The sequence below is a fragment of the Epinephelus fuscoguttatus genome, linkage group LG3, assembly GCF_011397635.1.
Source record: "Epinephelus fuscoguttatus linkage group LG3, E.fuscoguttatus.final_Chr_v1".
In the NCBI taxonomy this organism is placed as follows: Eukaryota; Metazoa; Chordata; class Actinopteri; order Perciformes; family Serranidae; genus Epinephelus; species Epinephelus fuscoguttatus.
This window is the reverse complement of record NC_064754.1, coordinates 26901559-26924434: the sequence shown is the minus strand read 5'-3', so window position 1 is coordinate 26924434 and position 22876 is coordinate 26901559. Positions and strand designations below refer to the sequence as shown.

At 40.6% G+C, this 22876-nt stretch overlaps 1 protein-coding gene across 2 annotated transcripts in view; it reads right to left on the bottom strand.

Annotated features, from left to right (window-relative positions):
* LOC125886087 (protein sidekick-1-like) overlaps positions 1-22876 on the bottom strand; it is a 270398-nt gene that overhangs the window by 27799 nt on the left and 219723 nt on the right. For both annotated transcript variants that reach the window (XM_049572031.1, XM_049572032.1), the window contains exons 26-30: positions 18321-18561; positions 17084-17199; positions 14071-14257; positions 13058-13156; positions 9172-9366 (exon numbers count right to left, since the gene is read on the bottom strand). In XM_049572031.1, coding sequence (XP_049427988.1) covers positions 9172-9366; positions 13058-13156; positions 14071-14257; positions 17084-17199; positions 18321-18561 — 838 coding nt within the window. The remainder of the gene's footprint in view (positions 1-9171; positions 9367-13057; positions 13157-14070; positions 14258-17083; positions 17200-18320; positions 18562-22876) is intronic.

Below are 22876 nucleotides of genomic sequence, written 5' to 3'. Positions count from 1 at the left end.
TCACATATGCATCAGTGCTGCCGCTGCAGTGCATACATATGTTGAAATGAAACAAGACATCTAACCACTGCAGCATCAAAGAAACAATTTCTCAACAGATTGCCGGTGTGTGTGTTCTTATTTGTCTGTGTCTCCGCTATTCAATTAGAAGATAAAAGATGACTCTGGGAGTCAGTATCTTTGCACAACTGTGTTGGCAGAAGCTGTGTGATTAGTGTACACATACGCACACACGCACGCACACAAACAAAAACACACGGTTGGGGGGTATAACTCTTTAATTTCAGGGGCATCAGATTATCGATTAAGTCTGGAAATTAAAGCATTATCGATTCCCTCTGAAGTTTAATTAATCTGCACTTATGTTCTCAAACATATGCACAAGCACAGTCACACACACACACACACACACACACACACTCGCCTTCCTTCATTCATCCTTATCACAAGTAATTTAAGTCAAATCTGTTTGACTCCCTTCTTCCCTTGCGCCCTTGTTCTTCAGTCCCTTCAAGATTTGACTATTCTCTCCCTCTTTTGTTTTCCTGATACCATCTGTGTCTCTCTGTCTGTTCTCGTCTTGTTCCGCTCCACAGTTAAGATCATGTTCTGATAATAAACTCATAATTGTCAGAACAAGTGCTGCCCTTTCAGCACTTACACGACTGTTTACTACTACGCCGGGGGAGAGGAGAGGAGAGGTGGTGGAAGAGAAGTGCACAAGAAAGAAGGGATGGTGTTGGTACTAGAAAACAGAAAAGATATGGTTGTAGGGGGATGAATTCTACTAAATATGCGACTATATGTTGCCCATTACCTTATCAGTTATCACCCTCTTGGAGACAAACATCAGCACAGATAAATCTCTCTGGAGGGAGTTGTTTTCATTCATGCACATGCACACAGCCTCACACACATACACACCCACACGCACACTCAAAAAGCCAATTTTCTTTTTCTGGGGATTAAGTTGGTCTCTTCTGCATCATCAGAAAGAAATCTCTATTAGGCTATTCTGTCTATCTCACAGTGAGAATGGGCCATTATGTTACTGAAGTGGAACCACTGAACTCCATTCTTAAGAAACCCTGATAATGATGCTGCAGATGTTATGATATCTGATCCAATTAAAATGCACTACACAAGCTGATAGCTCCGAATAGGATATCTGACATCATGATTCCAGGTTTTCATAAAAATTCACTTCACTGTCACATTTTAATGTAGGGACTTTTGTAGCATTTCAATGTTTTACAAGACATACACGGTGCCGGCTGACAAGAGAAAATTGGAGAGAGAGATCAGGAATGACATATATCAAAGGCTGAGAGCCACGTTCAAACCAGAGTTATTCATGCGTTAGCCTACTGAGACACCACAGCCACTCTAACTTCTTTTTTAAAGTGATATTTCATTTTGGTGGAATAGTTCTTGGTCAAACTTCAACACCAGCTGGCACTTAAACCTTTTCTCCACATCTCTTCATCAGCTGATTATATTACCCTGCTCACAGTATGTATTACTACTGCAACCTGTGTCTGCTACATGTTTCTACATAAGTCATTTTTAGAATTAATTTTAATAAATACTAAAAAATACATAACAACTTGTCTAAAAACAGGAATAGCAAAAGTACGTAATAACACATGTTAACACAATACAGTTTGCTAAACCACAATTGAAAGGGGGCAAAAATGTCATGATGGCAAATCTATATATCTATCAAAGTTGACAATGGATCAAATGACTACCTATAATGTGAAACGTGTCACTTATAAGGAAGGACTTCAGTACTTCACTGCTTGATTTGGAATTTACTATTCTCCCCTTTCACATGACTTTTATATGTTTTTTTGCCATATAAAAAGGGTAAAATCTTATTTCACTGTAGAGCTGAGTGCAGTGTAGAGAAAGTTTGACCCATGCTTACCAACATTTTGGAGACGGGAAATTGGCAATGCTGATGGTGAGGTGGAAACCTGATTGTAGAAGTTGTCAAATATTTTGTGGCACATTTTTTGACTTTTGTCAGTACATACATTTTCAGTATGGATCCTACGCATTGTTTTATAAATGAAACCCCTGGAAAGACGGTTCTTAAGTGCTGCATCTGACTGCATCTGATCATGGCAGTAACAGAAAGTTCACTGAATTTTCTGATTTCAACTTTGAATTTAGGGGTTAATAGCATGGTTGTTCAATAAATGATTTTCAAGTTGCACTTGTTTTCCATTATTATTGTTATTTCCATTTTCCATTGCCAATTTACATTCCTATTCTTACATTAGATTGTAAGTACTTAAACCAATAAGGAAATTACTTAAATTGCCCATCTCTAGTTGCTTGTTGTGACCTATAGAGTTACAACCCTGCTCTGCAGTTTCCCTCAGCCTTCACAGAACATTTCAGCATCTCACAGCTCACTGTTTTAGTTCAACTCACAACTTAACTATTTTGGTTCATTGTCACTGCTCTCTTTAGCACAGTTTTCAGTAAAAAAAAAACAACCCAGTGGAGCGCTTAGCGGCTAAAGAGCCATATATTTTACACAGGAGCTGGTGTAGACCAAAACTAGAGCTAAACGAGAGTGTATATTGAACTTACACTCTTCAGGCAGACACAAACACAACTTCACATGAATGTCCATGTTGCAAAATAACTGTAGGATGTGTAACTATACAACAACAAGTCCACCAATTCAGAATATTGAGATAATAATATATCGGTTTTGTGTTTACAGCTTGTTTCCACTGCTCCCAATTAGCCAGAAGACAAAACAAATCTTAAAATGCAGGTTTAAAAGATGTATTTAAAAGATAATATTAAATTTCCTGCCACTGCTGTTTTGAAGAAGCATCTCAGGATGATAATATGATCATCGTTTGCCCTCAGTCTACACTGGAAACAGTCAGGCTTCTCTGGCTCTCAGAGAACAAACACTGCAGTATAAAACTTGTTGTCATGTAACAACACTGACTCCATCTGTAGCTGTAAAACTTATATGGGCTGATGCACTGTATATGTATGATGGATCTGCAGTGTTGACATTTATAGCTTGTGCCTTCAGCTGATACGGTTAAACAAGGTGATGAGAATTACATGATGGGAGCTTTATAGTTTACCAACCTGTAGGGCCGTATCACATCCTAGTAAATACTACTTACAACTTCACACTCATCACAAAACAAAAAATGCCTCGAATCTGGCCTCGCTTTTGGGGAAACATTACATACCACTGTCTACAAGACATTCTCACACCTCTTCCTACCATATAACATGGAGCACAAAAAAGTGCAACAACATTCAGGTAGCCTATCAAGCCCTGAGTGAACCTAAGCAAGGGCTTGCTGTTGCTCTGAAAACAGGTTGGATGCCAAAATAGAACCAGGGCAAGTGCTTCTTCAAACTACCACCACATCACTTAGCCTGTTTGCTGACATATGGAGCAGGCTACAACGTCTTCATTAGGAAACACTGTACCAATAAGATGTTCGCTTGCTTGCTTGTTCGCATTGTGCCCAGTTTGGAAGAGGCATTACTTGTTCTGGTTAATTTGGAATTAAAACTAATTGTCCAAGTCATTAAAACAAACCATTCATATCTACGATTTCATCCCTGCGTATTTGCTTACCTAATTATCTACTGTAATTTTCTTGTCTTGCTAACATTGACGGAGCACAGTGCCATTGGTTCCTTGACATCCTCTGTTAGTTTGTTCCAAAACTTCACCTAAAATAGCACCTTGTTGACATGTTAACACACACCAGTGGCCTGTCAGTTTACTCATCATCTTGATCATGACTAGAAAATTGTACTTTCTAATAAATGTGTAAAGTGTAACCCGTGGCAAGATACTAGAGTATGGGATATACTGAATCTTCATTTGACACCAGTTAAAATCCTTCCTGCTTCAGTCTGAATAAGTATGAAAGCAGCTGACTGAAGCAGGACGAGAGAGAGCAGAGCAGGATTCTAGACAAGATGAGATAAAAGCGTCACGACCTCTGAATCTGAGGACGATAAAAACTTGACTTTTTATTTGTTTCTAAATTGAAGGAAAAAGAACTGCACTTCTCACGCATGACTTTGCCTCTTTAAAAGTCAAGTCACTGTAGAAATGTGTTCCTCCTTTCTGGCCACTGACTGTGTGTTGGAGGGTATATACTTCTTCTGATACAGGCTTTCAGAGACAAAATTGTCTTAGGAGAGTTACTGTCACTGCTCAGCCTCCTACATCTCGCCATAGGCATTGGGCTGCCGTACTCGGTGTCTGAGTCTGTGCTAAAATTCCTGCTATTTTCACAGTTTATACCCTATGATGAGGCCAGTGACTGCTCAAATTAGATGGAATTAGCTACATTTTTTTCTGCCCTAAAAGACAAAATTAACATAATTGCAGACTGCTGATATAAGTATTGATCAATAGTAATTACTTTGGTCCAGAATCTAAGATTTATGGCTTTCACATCTTGTTTTCTGGCCTGTGTTCTCTCATTTGGCAAAAAAGACATCCCAACTACTGCCATTTCAACACAACGCCAGTCTCGCTCTCTTTCTCACCTACTAACTGAACATTTTTCACCCGCCCACAACAGAGCATGGTGCTATGAGAAAGTAGCCAGTGTTGCAAGACAGCTGAGTGTGAAAGGCTGATAATACTTGTTGTCTCGCTCAACAAGTATCAACACACTGGAAGCCTCAATTGTCTTTGTTTTAATAATCCACAATTTTTCATGATAATTAAACAAACCTGGCTAGGCGGCCAACCCTTTATAAATACACTACTGTTGCACAGACCCCCAGGCAGTTTTAGGAACTCCTGACTCTCATTAAGCCCATGAGGGAGGGCTAATACCTAGTGATTTCAATTTCTACATTTACTGCCCAGCAGTTCTTCCTCCACTGGAGTTTCTAAATGTCATTTCTTCTTGTTATGCATGTAAAAAGTCTCACACAGAGAAAAGGTCATAGTTGTTTGTTTTTTTATCTTTTGCTAATATTAAATACCCAGTAACAAAAGATTCTACATGTCCAACCTCAAACTACTTGTTGTTGAAACCCTGATAATCTGTCCAAGTTCCACGCCTGAAGCTCCATGCTGGCTTTTCTTTCTCTAACTTTATCTCTGCAAGGACTTCACATTGACCACAACTCATTACACCTCTGAATAGGGCTGCAGAGATCATAAAATTTTAAAATGCTAAAACTTCAGCTAACCTTTCCAGACTCCTCCTGCACTGGCATTAGTGCAGGAAATGACAAAATATCATCTTTGACCATTTGAAAGTTAATGTGAAAAGAGAGCACAAGACGAACACAAAATAACTGTGGGTTTCTCCCACAGCAGAACTTCCTAATGGCAAACATTTTTAAAGCACGGGTAAAATTAATACCATAAATCAAGTCATCCCTGCTTTAAATTGGCTCATTTCATGTCTAATCTGGTTTATTTAACACATTTTATTTCCTTGTGCATCATTATAATTGAATGTGAATTTCATTACAGATTATTACACTGCTTTGGTACAAATGCCACATGAGATACATGATACTAACATATAGCAGGGGTGCATGAAAAAGGCAAATTTTACTTGTCATTAGTCAAAGCTTCCAACCTTACACCCCATTATTCTTGTTGAATTATCCAGCAATGTGGAAAAGTCATTTCTTATAGAGGCAAAATGAACATGCTTGTTATACTGGTTCCATTAGTGTGTGATTCAATACTATTTAAGAATTAAATCATACTGTTACTGTTCCTACCTCTTTCAATATAAAGGAGAGAAGATAAACTACTATTTCAAAAATAAATTTGATTTTAATCTTCTAAAGCTCAGTGCGTACACATATCTAAGATGGCAGCTTTGTGGAAAGTATTTTCATTGTCCCTAAACTACCCCATCAGTGACCAATCAACCACTACTGTTTATCCCTACAAGCCTTTCTCCTTGCTGACATTCTGACTAAGCATAGCAGGAAGACTATAAAATGAAGCTAATGATGAATCTGTTCCATTTAAACCTTAAGTCATTTATACCTGTTGTGACTGTGGCATGTCAGAGTTTTGTTGGCCTATTAAATGTACTTGAGGCTTTTAAGCATTTCTCTACACCATTACAAATTCATGACTTAATATGCAACTATAAAAGTCTAATATAAGTAAACATCCCCAGGTATTATTTATTAAAAGATAAACACTCCAAAACTCAGGTAATCTGCATCATTGTGGCTGTGTGGTCTGATCCCTCTGTTTGATGGTTGTGTCGGCAACATAAGCAAACAACCCCACACTGTCACGTTGATGTTGATTTAAATATTGCTACAAAAAGAGGCAAAGATTCATCCCTTCAAGCGTCCCCCATGGGACCTTATTTCTGGGAAAATATGTACAACAGTTAATGACAAGAGACAAATTGAGCATAGCATTAGTTCAGGCAGGACACAACGTCAAGCTCAGCTCAAATCCAGCTACATCAGCTGATCTCAAACAGCCAATCAAATGATGGAGCAACTGATTGATGGAAGGGAGTCAGCTGATAGATCACATGAATCCTCTGCAACCAATTGGTGAATCTCATTCAGGGCGCCCTATTTAAACTGCTCTGGCCTGACTACTGTTGCTGCTTCCTCTGCAAGCCACTTTGCAACCCGCCTCCACCCCAGCTCCTCGTTTTCATGTTGTGTTTGACTTATCGATGTAATTTCTGTTTGTCATTGATGCTGCTCTGTTCTGTTCCTGGGAGTCTTTGCTGCTGCTCTCCCTGCCTTAGGCTTTCCATGTAGGCGCATGGAAGGGCAGACAGGTTTGCTCTCTCTGCCTCAGGCTTTCCTCATTTGCATGTGAAAGGGCAGAGAGGTGTGCTCTCTCTGCCTTATGGATTTCCACGTAGGCCCTTGGAAGAGTCTTTCTGCACAGGCCCGACGAAAGGCAGACAGGCCCCAGAACAGAGCCATACCACTGCAAATGGAAATAAGTTTTCTTTGACTAAAGTGGTCCTGACTGAAAAAGTTTTTTGATCCTGTTTGAATTGTGCAATGACTTGCACATATGATGTATGTCAATTTTAATGAAAATGTTAAAAGTCAAGAAAGGTGCAGCTTGTCTTTGTACCATTTAGTTCAGTGCGAACTGCTCAGTGAACTACATCTCTCTGTCGCTAGCAACGACATGACTGTTACCTTAGGACATTTTACTTTGTTGTTGCAGAATGAGGAAAAAAGTATTAAAAGAGGTGAAAATCACTACAGGGCCGACCATGTTGAGAGGTGTAGCTATGCTTGTGTGAGTACTTCCCAGTATGAAACACTGGTAATGTAGCTTAAAGGACAACTTCGGTATTTTTCAACCTGGGCTCTATTTCCCCATGTGTATGTGTGCATATGATTCATGGGTACCACTCGTTCTAAAATTGGTTCAGTATTGAGCCGCGAAACGAGCTAAAACGGTAATAGGGGCAAATGCATCCCATATAAAAGTGCTTTTTTTGTTCAGATTGCCAGTGCTATCTCTGTAGATAGCATATGGTAGTGGCCCTGGGGCAGTGGTGAGTATGAATGAGTAGAGTCAGCTGTCAGTCAGTGTTGGAGCAGAAAGGCGGAAGTTGTCCCCGCTCGGTATTGTAAATGAGTATGTCAGTGTGAAGTGTGTGTTACGCTAGAAGAGTCAGAGGACGCACTTTTATACGGGATGCATTTGCCCCCATTACCGTTTTAGCTCGTTTCGCGGCTCAATACTGAACCAATTTTAGAACGAGTGGTACCCATGAATCATACGCACACATACACATGGGGAAATAGAGCCCAGGATGAAAAATACCGAAGTTGTCCTTTAAGCAAGGGAGAAAGTCACTTACACAACTTTTGGGTGTGTAGTTTTTCAAATTATGTATTTTAACAATTTAATACTTTTATGATTACCTGCAACTTTCTGGACTTGCAAAATTATCTTTTAAATAGACAAACATCATGTGTAATTCATGGCACAATTCAAATTAGATCAAAAAATTATCTGTCTCCCACCATGAACTACCGTACATATTTCTTCTGGAATAAGATCCCATGGTGCTCCACCCAAGGTGAGGGACTTCACCTCTCTGTTGTGACTGGTAAATGGAAGGATGTAACATCACTGTTTTCCAACTGAGCCCGCCCACTTCAAACCAGTGAGAAGAGGACATATAAAAACTATTCACAAAATCTCTCATTACACAGAACTGTTCCACTAAAATTGTGTGATCATGCAGAATGACAATCCTTATAATGAACTGATCCTAGAGGTCCAACACTGGATTTCAAGGCCTTTAAATGTAATAAACGAAATGTTAGGGCTGCCACCTGAAAGTCAAGGATTTAAATCATCAGTCAGAGACTTCTTCAAGTTGAGCAGACTTTTCTTTTTTTTTTTTCCTTTGGTCAGTCAGTCTGCAGTTTACTTCTGGGGACGTATTGGTCTAAAGATTTAAGTGCACAGTCAGCACCCGTTTGTTTCCTGCTGCTCTTTGGTGCAGGCAGCTGTAGACCCAGTGAGAGAGACGGAGACACCTGCCCTGAGGAAGAGAGGCTTTGCCGGGTCATGCGCTGAGATAATGTTATCTTCTGCCTCCTGCTTAGAGGTTGTAGCTTTGCAGCTCACAGCAACTTAATACAATACAGTCTCTGACTTTTGGTTGATATCTAGTTTCGGCAAAATATGTTATCACATATTCCTAATCTGTCGTTAGCTTTGCTAGCATGCATGAGCTCAGAGGACTAACTTGGCTTGTTTACTATATTATGTGAACGTCACTGCCACCCTGAATGTCTTGCTAAACCCCGTTTGAACTTTCAAACTCAAAAGCCAATTTGACATAATTCATAGTCAGGTACTGCCCTACTAAATGTCTGACAGCAGTGTTTAATACAGCTGACCAGATAGAGGGTGGGGACCTTTTTCCCATGCTTTTTCTCTCCCCATGTTTTCTGTCACTCTGTACTGTACTAACATTATTAGAATATGATCTCAATAAAATGTGAGCTGCTCAAAGACATTCGGCACCTCATGTTTAAGTGGCAGCTTGAGAGTTCAGGTTCCTACTGTTTCATGTTTTAACTCGAGTGGTTAACATCTGCAAGGCTGCAGAAAAATCTGATAGTAAACCAGACACCATGTAAGAGTATGCGCATGTCCTTTACCTCTACGTTCGGTTGTAACAACCAGGGCTTCCTGCTCTTCGCCCCAGCCCACAGCGGTGCGAGCAGTGAGTCGGAACACATAGGCCTGCTCAGGGGAAAGTCCTGTGACGGTGAACTGTCGAGCATTGGAGCCCACCTCCACTGTGGTCCATCGCTGGGGGTCCCTGCTGTCCAAGCAGTAGGATATCTGGTAGCCTAGTGAGGGACAGATGGAAAGACAGACGGAGGAGGAAGACAGTTGATATCTGTGCGAAAGTCTTGTGTGCAAATGTGTTTCTGTGTGTTTTTGTGGCCTACTTTAGATCACAGAGCCCACAGGATTCAAAGAGAGAACAATATGAGATAGGAAAAAGGCTGAGAGCACAACCACACAGTGCCAGGTACCACACAGCCGCATTTCCACAGAAACGCATACAAAACCGAAAATGTCCATGTCTGCTCTGAAGAGATCTGATCCATGCTGCTGCTTTGGTATTAGTACCTTTGTATGTATGGAGCCCTAACACACTGCCTTTACCAAAAACATACACAAAGTCATAGTTCTGTCATTGAACATCACTGCGCGCACACGCACACACACACACACACACACACACACACACACACACACACACATTCCCCTACACATGCACGCACATTATAAAAACATAAAACCTCTCCTGCGTCCCCTTGGCTGTGACCCACAGTGCACACGGCTTGTGTTTCTCTGTCTCATGTGCAGTAGGCCATGTAATAACACTAACACCCTTCAACACGTACACACACACACACACACACTCAAACCACTGATCCCTGACCAGGCTTTCCACAGGCCACTAGCCACTCTCAAAGGCTCACAATATGAAGATTGTATTGTACGCCAAATACATACATGCACAAACTCGCACAAACACACAAGTGGGCGGAGGTGATTGGTTCACTGTAAGACTAAGTAATCTGCTCAGAGGGACCTAATCTGGTTGTGAGGGTGATAATCTCATCAGATAGTCTGATTGTATATTAATGTGAACGCAGTGTGTGGAAGATTATTGGGTAACAGCTAGATAACAAATCCTCTTGCCAATTGGGTCAGAGCACGGCATTATGTTGTGTACTGAATATCATTAGGACATTGCTGCTATCAGATACATGAGGCTACATTTCCATTACAAAGTGAGCGTGTCATGTTAGTAACAGCCCATCGTCATTTTCCACTGAAAAGATGCCACAAGTACAGTATATTTCATAATGCTCCCTGGCATAAGGCACTGAAAATGTAAATCTACACAAGCTTTTTTTTTTTTTTGCTTTTAGCTGCTCATTGCTCACTGACCTTGTCTGTGATAATGAAAAACTCAGAGCAGTGGTTACTATGAAGTCTGCTTGACAGATAGTACATTGTTAGTACCATGATGACTGTACAACAAAGTACGTCAGAGCTGAAAGCTAACAGAGCAGTGTGCTGCAACTGTACTGGAGGTGGTTGCTATGTATTGGGACCTGATGTCTTCTTTTCAATTCTCCTCCATTTCTACACTACATACAAAGTGAATACAGTGTTACATCACATGTATCCATGCTCAGTTTTACCACAGTTTTTACGAAACCCAAGATCTATGGGTAGTTTTCAACTAAGGCCCTGAAACACTCAAGAAGAGGTTATATACAACCTCCGTATTTCAGCTTTTTGCTCCAAACCATGACTGAATGCTTTTCAGATCTAAACAAGGACTTTTCACTCCTCTAATCTTAATTGATTGAGTGTTTAATGCAATGTTTTTTATTACATTTATATTAGATTTTATGTTGAGTGAGCCCTGAAGATGTACTAAATGCCGAGATTATGAATGCATTAATTGAAGTGAGTGTGAACAATGATTACTTTATTTGCTTTACTAATTTACTCCTGTGTTTATTGCTACTGTTATAATTTTTGGATATTTTCTTAATGTTTTCCTTCGTGTGTACGGAAAATAATCATCCATCCATCCCTGATTAAATTGCCACAACAATAAAGAGTTGGAACAGCTTTGGGATTTCTGTGTTTAACTGTGCACACCACACCAGATGTTTATGAGCCAACACCACCATCACTGTAGTTTTTTTTTTCCATACAGTATGTACAATTATTACAGTAATTGATTCTGACTCTAATGTTACACCCACAATGAGTTCTGCACTGGTGATGACTTTATGATGATGATTTATACCTAGTTTTTATGACGATGATTTTATACGTAGTTATTTTATAAACTTATTATTGTATATATGGCTTTGCTGGGTTTTATGATGTCTGGATACATTGCTGCTTGTGTTTTTACTGTGTCTTGTAAGGTGTCCTTGAGTGTTTTAAAAGGTGCCTGTGAATAAAATGCAGTACTATTATTATTATTAAGCTGCGATTGTTGCAGATAGTATGAAAAAAATCTTTGTGGTTTACAGTTTTGTGCTAACAGGTAGTGATGCAACATGTGAGGCAGCTTTGAAATGCCACTGCCAATTAAACTTAACAAAGAGACAACATGCTGTGCAGCTGTGAGCAGCCCCTATGTTTCCTTTGAGCATTGCATTGTGGGACAACATTACGTATACAACAGCACACACCGAACATTTAGATGGTTTTTAGTGTGCTTACTTATTTTTTTCTTTTGTGACTTCAGCGTATAAACACAGTACATATTCAAGACTTGTCTGTAATTAGTGTGTAGTATCGAATTGGGCTGCTGCTTGTATTTTCCGCCGGGATGCTCATGTGCATTTCCATATTTTATTCACAGAGAGGTCACGTGCAAACAGAAATGCCTCACTGCCTTGTTCCAAATTAAATTGTGCACCTTCTGTGGTCGTGTTTCTCCTCTGTCCACCTTCTGCGTCAGTCCCTTATGGGTTGAGAACCCAAGGAGAAATGAGGCAGTCATGAGCACTAAAGAACACAGCGCGCTACAGTTATTTGTATCTGCATAAACACACACACACACACACACACACAAGGTCCCCACACACACCTCGTACTCAGCAAGGACACAGCGGGGCTGCGGGTTTGTGTGTGTCTCTGTGATCGAGAGAGAGAGAGAGAGAGAGCTTTGCCCTCCCACTCATCCTTCTGTCACAGAGTGGTGTCGCACTAAATGTCCTCCCCCTTACAATACAGTCACACATCACTCACACTGTCCTGCTCAACTCCCTCACCCACTGAGAGGACAAATACTGCTCCTTTCTCCTCCTTGTGCAACACACACACACCCACACACCTGTCCCTCCTCTCACCTCCATACATCTCCTCTCTCCCCTTCTGTTCTCTCTGTTTCCAGCTCAGCAGCTCTTACATTCCTCTCGCCTCTTTTCCTCTTCGTTAATCTGTTCTCTCTGATTCACTTTGCACGCTGTGATTTGCAGTTTCAGAAACAAGTGATATGTGTGAATCTCAGTGTGTTTATATATGAGGCTATGTATGCATTAGGAAAGGTGTCTTGCTTCAGCAGCTATAATAGCCCTTCTCCCGGGTACAAGCTTGATCACTGACACTCACTCACACACACGCACTTACACGTACATAAACATCAACAAACCTTGGCGCTGGAGTGGAGAGTGGAGAGAGCTGACCCTTGTTTGAAAGCTAAAAACAGAATCAGCTCTTTTCCATTTTACGGCTTTTACTTCCTTCCTTCCTTCCCTTGAAAGATCACAGGGGTGTGTGTTTCTTTATGTGTGTCTGTGTGCAGATGTTTAAAACTGCCAACTCATTTCCTCTTTAAGCCGAGTTCTGTCCTTCAGCAATTGAAAATAAATCCATTGTCACTACAAGCGTGAAAGAGTGGATTATGATTTTAATGTTGCTCTAAAATATCGGCTGGCTCATGTATGTGTGTTTGTCTGTGTGTGTGTGTGTGTGTGTTTGTTATTGTACCTAATATGATGCCGTTGGGGTTCGTGGGTGGCTGCCAAACCACCCTAACTGATGACAACCGAACTTCTGGAAACACCATCCTGACAGGGGGGCCTGGGACTGGAGAGAAAAATAGTGAAGGGAGTTGGCAGCAGAATGAAACAGTAATAATGTATACAAGAACAGCAGCAAAAAGAACACACACAAAAGGACTCATTCAATACCATCATGAGAAAGAGAGTATCTCAACATCAAGCACTTACACTCTAATAAGTTAGTATGATGGTACCAAGGTGCACAAATGTATGTGCATATGCTCACCACACAAAACACTGACACACATAGAGAGTGTCTTATCCATTTTTAAGAGGTACTTCTAAAAGACGCAAAATAGAAAATGTAATTTTCTCTCAACCTCACACTGTTCCTGATAAAACTACATGTTCCACACCACCAAATGCGTGTCAGTGTGACTGTGCATGTGTGTGTGTGAGTACAGTATGTGTGTGACTGACAGACAGGATGGAGGTTCATTATACATTGCGGGGAATTGACTTCCCCATTCTTGTTTCATCCTGAAATGAGAAAAACTTTTCAAACGTGACACTGTTTGATAGAGGATGAGAGTGTGTGTTGGTGTGTGCATGTACGTCTTCCTGTATGTGTATTTTTGAATGTGTGTGTGTGTGCTTGTGTTTTATTATTCAGGAGGGCCAGGCTGAGTTGCTTGCATCCTAAAAAGTCTGCCGTGGTTGCATCTGAGGAAATCTGCACACATGGCTCACACTAACACAAATACACACACACACACGCACAGCGTGTTCTCCGTGTCTGAGCTGTGGAGAGGGTCTGAGGGGTGAACTGAACCTAGTGGATGATCAGTGAAGTGGGGGAAAGACTATTGCCTGTGCTGACAGCAGAGGCGGAAAGAGGTGAAAAACAGCTACAGAGGTGAGACAAAGGCAAAAGGGTTGCGCAATCTGCTAGACAGAGAAGTCAGTGATCAGCCCGAGACAGAAGGAGAGAGATCCTACCATCTTCTTTGGTTCTGAGCAGTATGGGGTTGCTCTTAGGGCCATCGCCCATCCGTGTGTATGCCAGCACCTGCAGCACGTACACTGTATATTTTTGGAGAGCCCCGAGGAGCAGCGTCACACTCCCCTCTCCTTCTGCCACCTTAACACTGGGTGGACCTTCTGAATCCTTCTCTTTGTACAACACCTGGACACAGAAACAGGCACATATGTCACACATGAAAACCACAATCACAAATATAAATCAAAAGTGTACAGAAAGTGTCGAGTCAAATCATGTGATTTACACTTTGTCAGCTCTGTAAACACTCTTTGTCTGATTTTCCTTCCTTTACAGTAGCTTTGGCAGCTTAAAAGGATAAAGTTGGTGATGTTCTATGTTTTTGTGATTGTCAACAAATAAAAAAGAAAAGACCAAAACCAACTCTCTCAATATTTCAGATTGTTGCAGCCTGTCTGTAGCATTCAATCCCAAACTCTTCCTTTCTACGTCCGATGTAAATCTTTAAAATTTTACTAGTCAATATTTGATCATTTAAAAATTGATCTTAGGATTACTTGTGCGTAAAAGGTGTTGCTAGTAGTGATGAAAGGAGCAATTTTCAGCTCATCGTTTAACTTTCTGTCCTGTATCTTTACTGTTTTTGTGCACGGTCACTACTTTAATCGCTTTGTTTTTGGCCACAGCAGACAGCAGGTTTTAGTGCAAAAGTTCTAACAACTTTATAAGGTGATAGTATGTCAGTGTTGTGTTCATGCTGCTCCCAAATAATTGAAAAATCAGTTACTGCAGGTTTAAAAACACCTCAAGGATAAATGCCTGTGGATATTCTCATTCATCCAGGTCATAGTTATCTCAAGGTAACTGAATCGAACACAACTGGACTTGGTTTTGTCTTAGAATGGATAAGAGGTGAAACGTCTTCTAAGACAAAACCAAGTCCATTTGCATTCGATTCAATTGCCTTGGGACTCAAGGATAAATTTTCATTTTTTAAGGAAGCAAAGTAATTTCCTGTAACAGCTGGGAACTGTTAGTCAAAACATAATAATATTAGGTATTAAGTGTATCTGTTGTGGACTATTTTCAGCTGCTGATCTGCTGTGCTAGCGAGTATTTACAGTACCGGGTCGGTATGTGAAATTCACTCAAAATACAGTGCCCATTCCCATCATGGGCGGATCAAGTCAGTTTTATTTTGTATAGCCAAAAACAAATAATACATATCCCTAAAAGGGCTTTACAATCTGCACAGCATATCGCATTGTAATAAAGGAACATTTCAGCCAGTGCAACGACGTGGCTCATTGATGTGTTTTTGACAACAATGGAGGTCCTTGACACAGAGGAAGAGGCCACATCTGCCTTTGGTTGCAGAAGAAATGCCTGTTAGTTTTTAGTCTTTTCGTTGGGTTTGTTGACAATGAGAAAAAAAAATGAGAAATCACACGACCTATCCTTCAACCCAAACATCTCCTAAAACTGATCCTCAAATTGAAATTACATCAGTGCCCACATGAAAAAAAAATCAGCACACACTGCTCTTTCACTGGCAACATGATTATGTGTCAAGAACTGTTCTTTCTTGTTCTTGTTCTCTCCATTTTTCATGTTCATGAACTCCCTGCCACCCTTCAGATCATTTTGAAGGAAAATGTCAGCTATTAAGTGTCTAAAAACAGAAATATTCAGGAGTGCGTGGCAAGAGAACTATTCAACGTCTAGGGATAGGAGGTGTTGAAGAGCTACCCGCTGGCAGCCACTTCCCATCTATTAACATGGTAGGAATACTGCTCAGTGTGATCCTCAGGAGGCACAAGAACACACACAGACAGGGAGTGTGATGTGCTTTGGGCATGGTGGATATGACCTGAATTTTACACAACATTTTTAAAATACTTGATGGTACTGGTTTATATCACACAGTCACAGCCTGTTTTCTTTAGTAGATGTATGTATTTATAACACAACCGTGTCCATGGAATTGAGGATAAATTTCTTTCCTTTTAAAGATTTCTTCGGCTATGTTTTGTTTGGGTGGTGATTAAGAGCTGGAGTCAGTGCCAGTTTTATATTAGCAAAATATTTTGCATGGATTTCGAGGGGTGCCACAGTGCATACATGCCACTAAACAAGAAAGGCTTTATTGCAAAAATTCAGACAACTGGTACATGTCTTTTATTTATTTTAAAACCAAACAGAGAAGTAAAGTACATTATAATAAACCCCTGGAGGGTGTGTGTGGGAGTGTAAAAGGAGGGATGTGACTGCCAGTAAGTGGTGCACTCAGGTAGAAATGAGTGCACCTTGCACTTCACAATCAGCTGTTTTTATCCAGCTTTTTCTTAGAGATCTGCACATCAGAGTATGTTATCTACGTCACCATTGGGGGGTTCCAGCAGGACAGATTTCTCCTTAGTTTGTAGAAGAAGATGAGCTCAATTTGGCAGACGTTGATGGATTGTAGGCTGTGTTCCTTAAGTGGGTCACAAGTCTGGACTTAAATACTGATACAGAATCTCTTAATCACACTGTGCATGTATGCTCATCAAAGCACCCTCTCCTAAATTTGTCAGAGCCACTTGGCTTTATGGATTATTGTCCATTTTCAAAGACAAATAATCCAGCTCTTGTTTCTACGACAACGTGACACAATAACTGCTATTTTATGAAAAGTTATTAAACATTAAAGACTCTCTCATATGCATGTGCACAGTTATGCACACGCCCCCAGACGTATTACTGTAGCTGGTTGCCTTTAAAAGCAGTAATGTAGGGAAAACAAACTAGAGCAGTTACAGGCTGTTACGTCATATTCAGCTTATATTAGACTTTTGTGTGCATGTCTGTGTGCATCTCTGTGAGTCTGAGAGTGTGTGAAGGTGTTGGAGGAAGTGATAATGGGCTGAGGGGGTCAAGTGAGAATGCCAAGATGGGATTGTGTGTGTGTGTGTGTTTGTGTTTGTGTTTGTGTGTGTGTACACTATGAGTGTGTTTGAGTGTTTTATACACCTTGTATCCAAGGATGACTCCATTCTTCTGTGCCTGAGGGACAGCAAACCATGTGAGCAAGATCCTGGTGGAACTCACTGTCTCAGCGGTCACATTCATTGGAGATCCAGACGGGACTACAGAACACACACACACACACATACATTCCTATATTACCAACATAGGACTATCACTCCACACTGGTCAAAAATGGACCACTATTTCTAAACCTTTTTTAATTTTAAGTAATTTTTCACAATATTTGTATTACATGTTTTTAGAGATTTTTTTTCCATAGACTTTCAAAATACTTTTTACTTCGTTGTCACACAGGACTCCAATTGTATGGGCTGATGAAAATACTAGGAAACAGCAACCTATATTATGTGCAGCAAAACACTAGGTAATCAGAGTTGTATTTATTACTGGGAAATATTGAATAAAATCACACAGATATGTGCTCCTGACCGGATTAAATTCACTGTTTGCCACATCAAAATCAATGGCACTCTCTCAGAGAAATACATGCCCTCTAAATCGAAAACGACATTTGTGTTGTGATTTCGAAACATAATAATACCTCATCAAACACAAACAAAACTGATAAATGAAAGCATGAATAATTACGTAACCATTTTGATATATATATATATATATATATATATATATATGTAGTATGTTATTTGGTGGTGGTGGTGTGTGTGTGTGTGTGTGTGTGTGTGTGTGTGTGTGCTATAAATGACCCAGAGTTAACCAGTCAAATGCACAACAAACAGCACAATTAACATTTGAATACACAGGGGTTTGAAGGGCAGAAGTGATTTAAAGTATGACCAACAGTGGACCTTCAAAATGTCCCCTGTTGGCTTGCCACTGTACTGTTGGCGAATGTGTAACCACTTCAAGGTCCACTATTCGGTACACAAGTGCATACACACACACACACACACACACACACACACACACACACACACACACACACACACACACAGCTCAGTGCAACTTCACTCTCTGAACCAATCTTCGATTTTATCTCAATCATCTCCCTCTCCCCCTCCCTCATCCGTCAATCTTCCCCTCACTGAAATAGAGGGAGAGTGTAGAGGGCAGAAGGAGGTGGCAGGAAACTCAGGGAGGTAATCGGGCACTTATTTCCTCATCCATCTGTCTTCTTATACCCTGCTAATACAATACTGGCCAGACAGCTCTCTGACACTTGCAAACAGGAAACGGGGGTGAATAGAGTCTGTGTTTGTACCAGATTCTGCGGTGAGTGCGGCAACGGTGTTGCTCCATGGTCCAGGTCCTATGGAGTTGTAGGCCTGAATCTGAACTTGGTACTGGGTCCAGGGTTTCAGGGCCTCAATTGTGGCCTCACTGGTCTCCCCTGCTTTCTCCACATCCTCAGTCTTGTCCTCCCCCTGGCCGTCTGTCCTCCATATTCTCAACCGGTATCCCACAGTCTCTGGACTGCTGTTGTACTCGGACTCTGAAAGAGGCTGGAGGATAACAAAAAGCCAAAGGAGAAAGAAGAGGAGGTTTAAGGGAGGTGTTTGGCAATTTATTTTCTTTCTCTATATTGTTTTGTACACAAAACAATGAACATCATCTGCTATATAAGGTCATGTTCATGGATAATATTACCTGCTGCATCCTGAATCCAGTGACAGCAGATTGTTGAAGGGGCACTCCAAATGAGCTTTGCTTGTGAAGTTATACTGTACATATTTTAAAAAAAGGTAACCAGATGACTAAAGACTAAAAAACTTGGACGATATCTGCTATTTTCAGGATGATGTCCAAGTCCCCCCCCCCTGTTTTTTTAAATATTGTGCACTTTATTTTACAATTGCTTAGTGAATGCAGTCCAGAGAGCCAATCCGGAACTGTGCAAGTGTCTTATAATGTGTCAGCACTTGGCCACCCTGTGCCATCACTGCACTTGGTGAATTTAATTAATTTTGACTCTGACTGACGAAAGAAGAACTACGCATATAGAGAAAGAGCCGAAAGGATGATTGAATGAGAAACCAATTTTGGCAAAATTGTGATTTATAAAAATATAATTTGGTTAACACACGGCACCTTGTTGCTCTATGACACATTATGACACAGTTCCTCATATCCAGCAGTGATACCCTCATTGTATTTATGAGATTAGCATAAAAAATTACTTAAGGTCTTCAGTGAAGCATGCATGCATTTGGAGAAAAAAATCCTTACACAACAACAAAAACATGTGTACAGCACACTGATATCATTTTGTATGCATCCAATACATGCAAAACTATCATATGCACTAAAATTGGACACTTTCACACACACACACATATATATATACCTAAGAACAAGTACAAAACCCCTGAATCCCAAGGACTTTTCTATACCAATAAGTGTTTATAACTTAAAGGAATACTTCACTCACAAAATGACAAATCAAGTCATGCCGTGTCAGAAAAAAAAAGAAAAAAAGAAAACTTTGTTTTTCTCACATGCCATATTAATTGACTGGGGGCCACGTTAATAACATCAAAACTATATCAAAACAAATTAATTTACGAACTCTCACACAACTTGTACAGTATAATCCAAGTCTCACTTATTCAGTCGTATACTCAGTACTTCTCAAACGCATGCATTGGCGGTAGCGTTGCAATGGTATGAGATTTTCATGGTACGATAAGCATCTCAGAAAATATTGTGGTATCATGATATCACAGAATTCTTATTATTATCAGTCAGAATGATCCTTAAAGGAATGATATTGTAAGGGTTATTTGTGGTTGAACAACATGTCATTACTAGAAATGTAACTTGAAACCCATTTTATATGGAAGTATGTGTAAGCAGTCTCCATTTTGAAAATAACTAAAAATAAATGTGAGATTCTCAATCCAGTTGCATTTTTTTCTCAATATCGTGGATAAGCAAATGTACACGGTATGATAACCATCAATTTTCATATCACAGTTTACCTTGAAACTGATATACTGCTGCAACCCTAATTGGTGGTTTGATTGGGTTTGGTTGAAAGTAGTAAGGCAACAAAAGCAAATTACCCACCAAAAAAAATAAAAAAAATAAATAAATTTTAAAAAAAAACCAAAAACCTTTGATTGGTTCACAGAAATATGTGACACCACCTCTTTCCAGCAGAGCCCCACCCACTTCTAACCAGTGGGCGAGAAAAACAACAAAAAAAGCAACATTTCTCATGTGAAGTAACAAAAACTATTCTAGCTTTGTCAAATAATTGTGAGATAATGTAGGACCCCATCACTCATAGCAACAAGCTGTTGGGGACAGTACATTTTTAAAGGCCTTTAAACCCCCAAAATAAACTGTTAAAGCCACTTTGAGGAGAACCTTTTGAGCTTTGATGCCCTTGAATGGTGGCATCAAAAAAGACCTAAAATTAAGGTGGGTCTCGACACCATAAGTGGAATATCTAGTTTAGGTCTCCACAACGTGATATAAACAAAAACTTACAAACACACGCACACACACACACACACACACACACACACACACACACACACACACACACACACACTCAAAAGTAAAAAGGCATTTTGCAGCTCTAAAGAATATGGTTATTTATGTGACATGTCTAACTTTAAAGTACATCCTAAAAACCTTTTACTGTCTTCTCCTCTTTGACATCCCATCTTCTGATCTTTCTCTCTCTATCACCCTCTTTTCCCTGTTTTATTCACACTCTGTCATCCTCTTTTACTTCCTTCCACTCTCATTTCCTGTCACCCTCCCTCCCTCCTTCTCCTGTCCATACTTTTTCTCTGTCACCTCATCCTCTCTGCTCTGCCCGTGAACCACCATGTCATTAGGCATTACAGCCACTGCCAGCTAATATTCAGTGCCCTGAAATCAGGCTAAAAAGAAGTTCAGTTTGTTCACAGCATACACACAATTCCACAGATTTTAACCAACACTGTACAGTGGCTGCTCTGTGCTGCGCTGCAGATAAGGAAGTGAGACACCCAGTCATTTTAAATACCCCAGTGATTTAGCTCAGCTTAGCATTTAGGAGCCATAATACAGAATGTCACATTAGCTTTATTACCCTTAATATGCAGCTTAGAATAATAGCCTTAGCTAAAACCATTGTGATGGTTCCATTACAGCAGAAAACCTAGCATAGCTCAGGCTGGGCGCTAACATGCAGGTAAAATCCCATTAGCATGCTGCACAGGTAGCCCATACCGCCTCAGTGTCTGTGTCTGATTTGACAGGCTCTTTTTCTCATTCCAACTCTTAAATGGAAAATACTCTGCTCTCCATTTATGTTATAATAGAAGAGGGGATGGGGAGTAAAAGAGAGAGGGAGGGAAAGAGAGAAGGACGAAGAGCAGGAACAAGAGCAACAAAGAAAAGACAGTAAGGAGAAAATTACATCGCAGTTTGTGCTGCTAGCAGTCCACACGGTAAATGGGAAATATGACAGATTAGCATTAGCACTGATAACAAGAAGAGACACTGATTATGGGCTGTCAGCCACTCAACCTGTTCAGTCCTGCTGCTGGTGAGTGCACGCCCATATGCACATATGAACACATGCACTAATACAAAAATAGGAGCAAATATACAGAGATTCAGAGCAAAGGAACAAAAAAATCCTCATCAGTAGAATTAGGACTATTTGAAGGATTGTAAAGGGGCAGTGAGAAGTTTTAATGTTTTAAAGAGTTGAAGCTAGAGCGCATGACTTTTACATATAAATGAACATCTGTGAATATAAATGAACATTAAAGCCCTTGGCAAACGAGTTCACACAATGCTGATTAAGCCTGTAGCCGCCAGGGAAAGCTCACTGTATTTCACAGCACACCGGCGTTGTAGTGTCAGATGTCTGTGGCAATTTTCCCACTCTTGCACATTGAAAGTGATGTGTTTAACGTCAACCAGTCAGAACTTAAAGGGGCAGGTATGGTGAGAGACCATAGCAACACAGCAGCAGCTAGGGGTATGGCAGAAGCTATGGAGGGAAATCCTAAGAAGTGTCCAAGAAAAATTTCTGGTGTGGATGTTTCAGATAAAAAGGGAATGATTACAGTTAAAAAAAAAAAAAAATCAATTGACAGCTGGGACAAACATGTTCACCTATGGTGTTTCTTTTCATCGTTGCAGAACGCTGAAAGAAGAGAAGGGATCAAGGGCAGCAATAGATGTCACGTTAGATATCTGTGAAATACTAGAGCTGTGCCAATTTAAAACCTGCCTGTTGGAACTCAACTGCAGGCATATGTCATACGTATGGATCGACATTGTTTGTGTCGAACTCTCACTGCCAGAGGGGGGAGACAAAAGTTTTGTACTTGTACAGCGACTTCCTAGTCATCCGACCACTCAAAGCGCTTTTTACACTATGAGTCACATTCACCCATTCACACACACATTCACACACTGGTGGCCGAGGCAACCATACAAGGTGCCACCTGCTACTCAGTTTTTTAATACACTCTCACACCGCTGGAACAGCTATTGGGTTCAGTATCTTGCTCAAGAATACTTCGACATGCAGACTGGAGGAGCCGGAGATCTTCTGATTAGTGGACAACCCACTCTACTGCTGAGCTACAGCCACCCTACAAAAGCTGGGATCAAGGGCTGACTTTCGATAGTTTGCAGCGAGGGAGCTGCCCTGCTACAAAACCCTGACCCAGACACAGGTTGTCTGCAAGTGATCTAGCACCAGGTTCTCCACAAATATGTGGTGCGAGATAGGAGAGGGGCGACCATCGTCTGGCCGCACCCCAGCCCTGTTACGAGCGGCTCTGCTTACCGGTTATCCAGGGC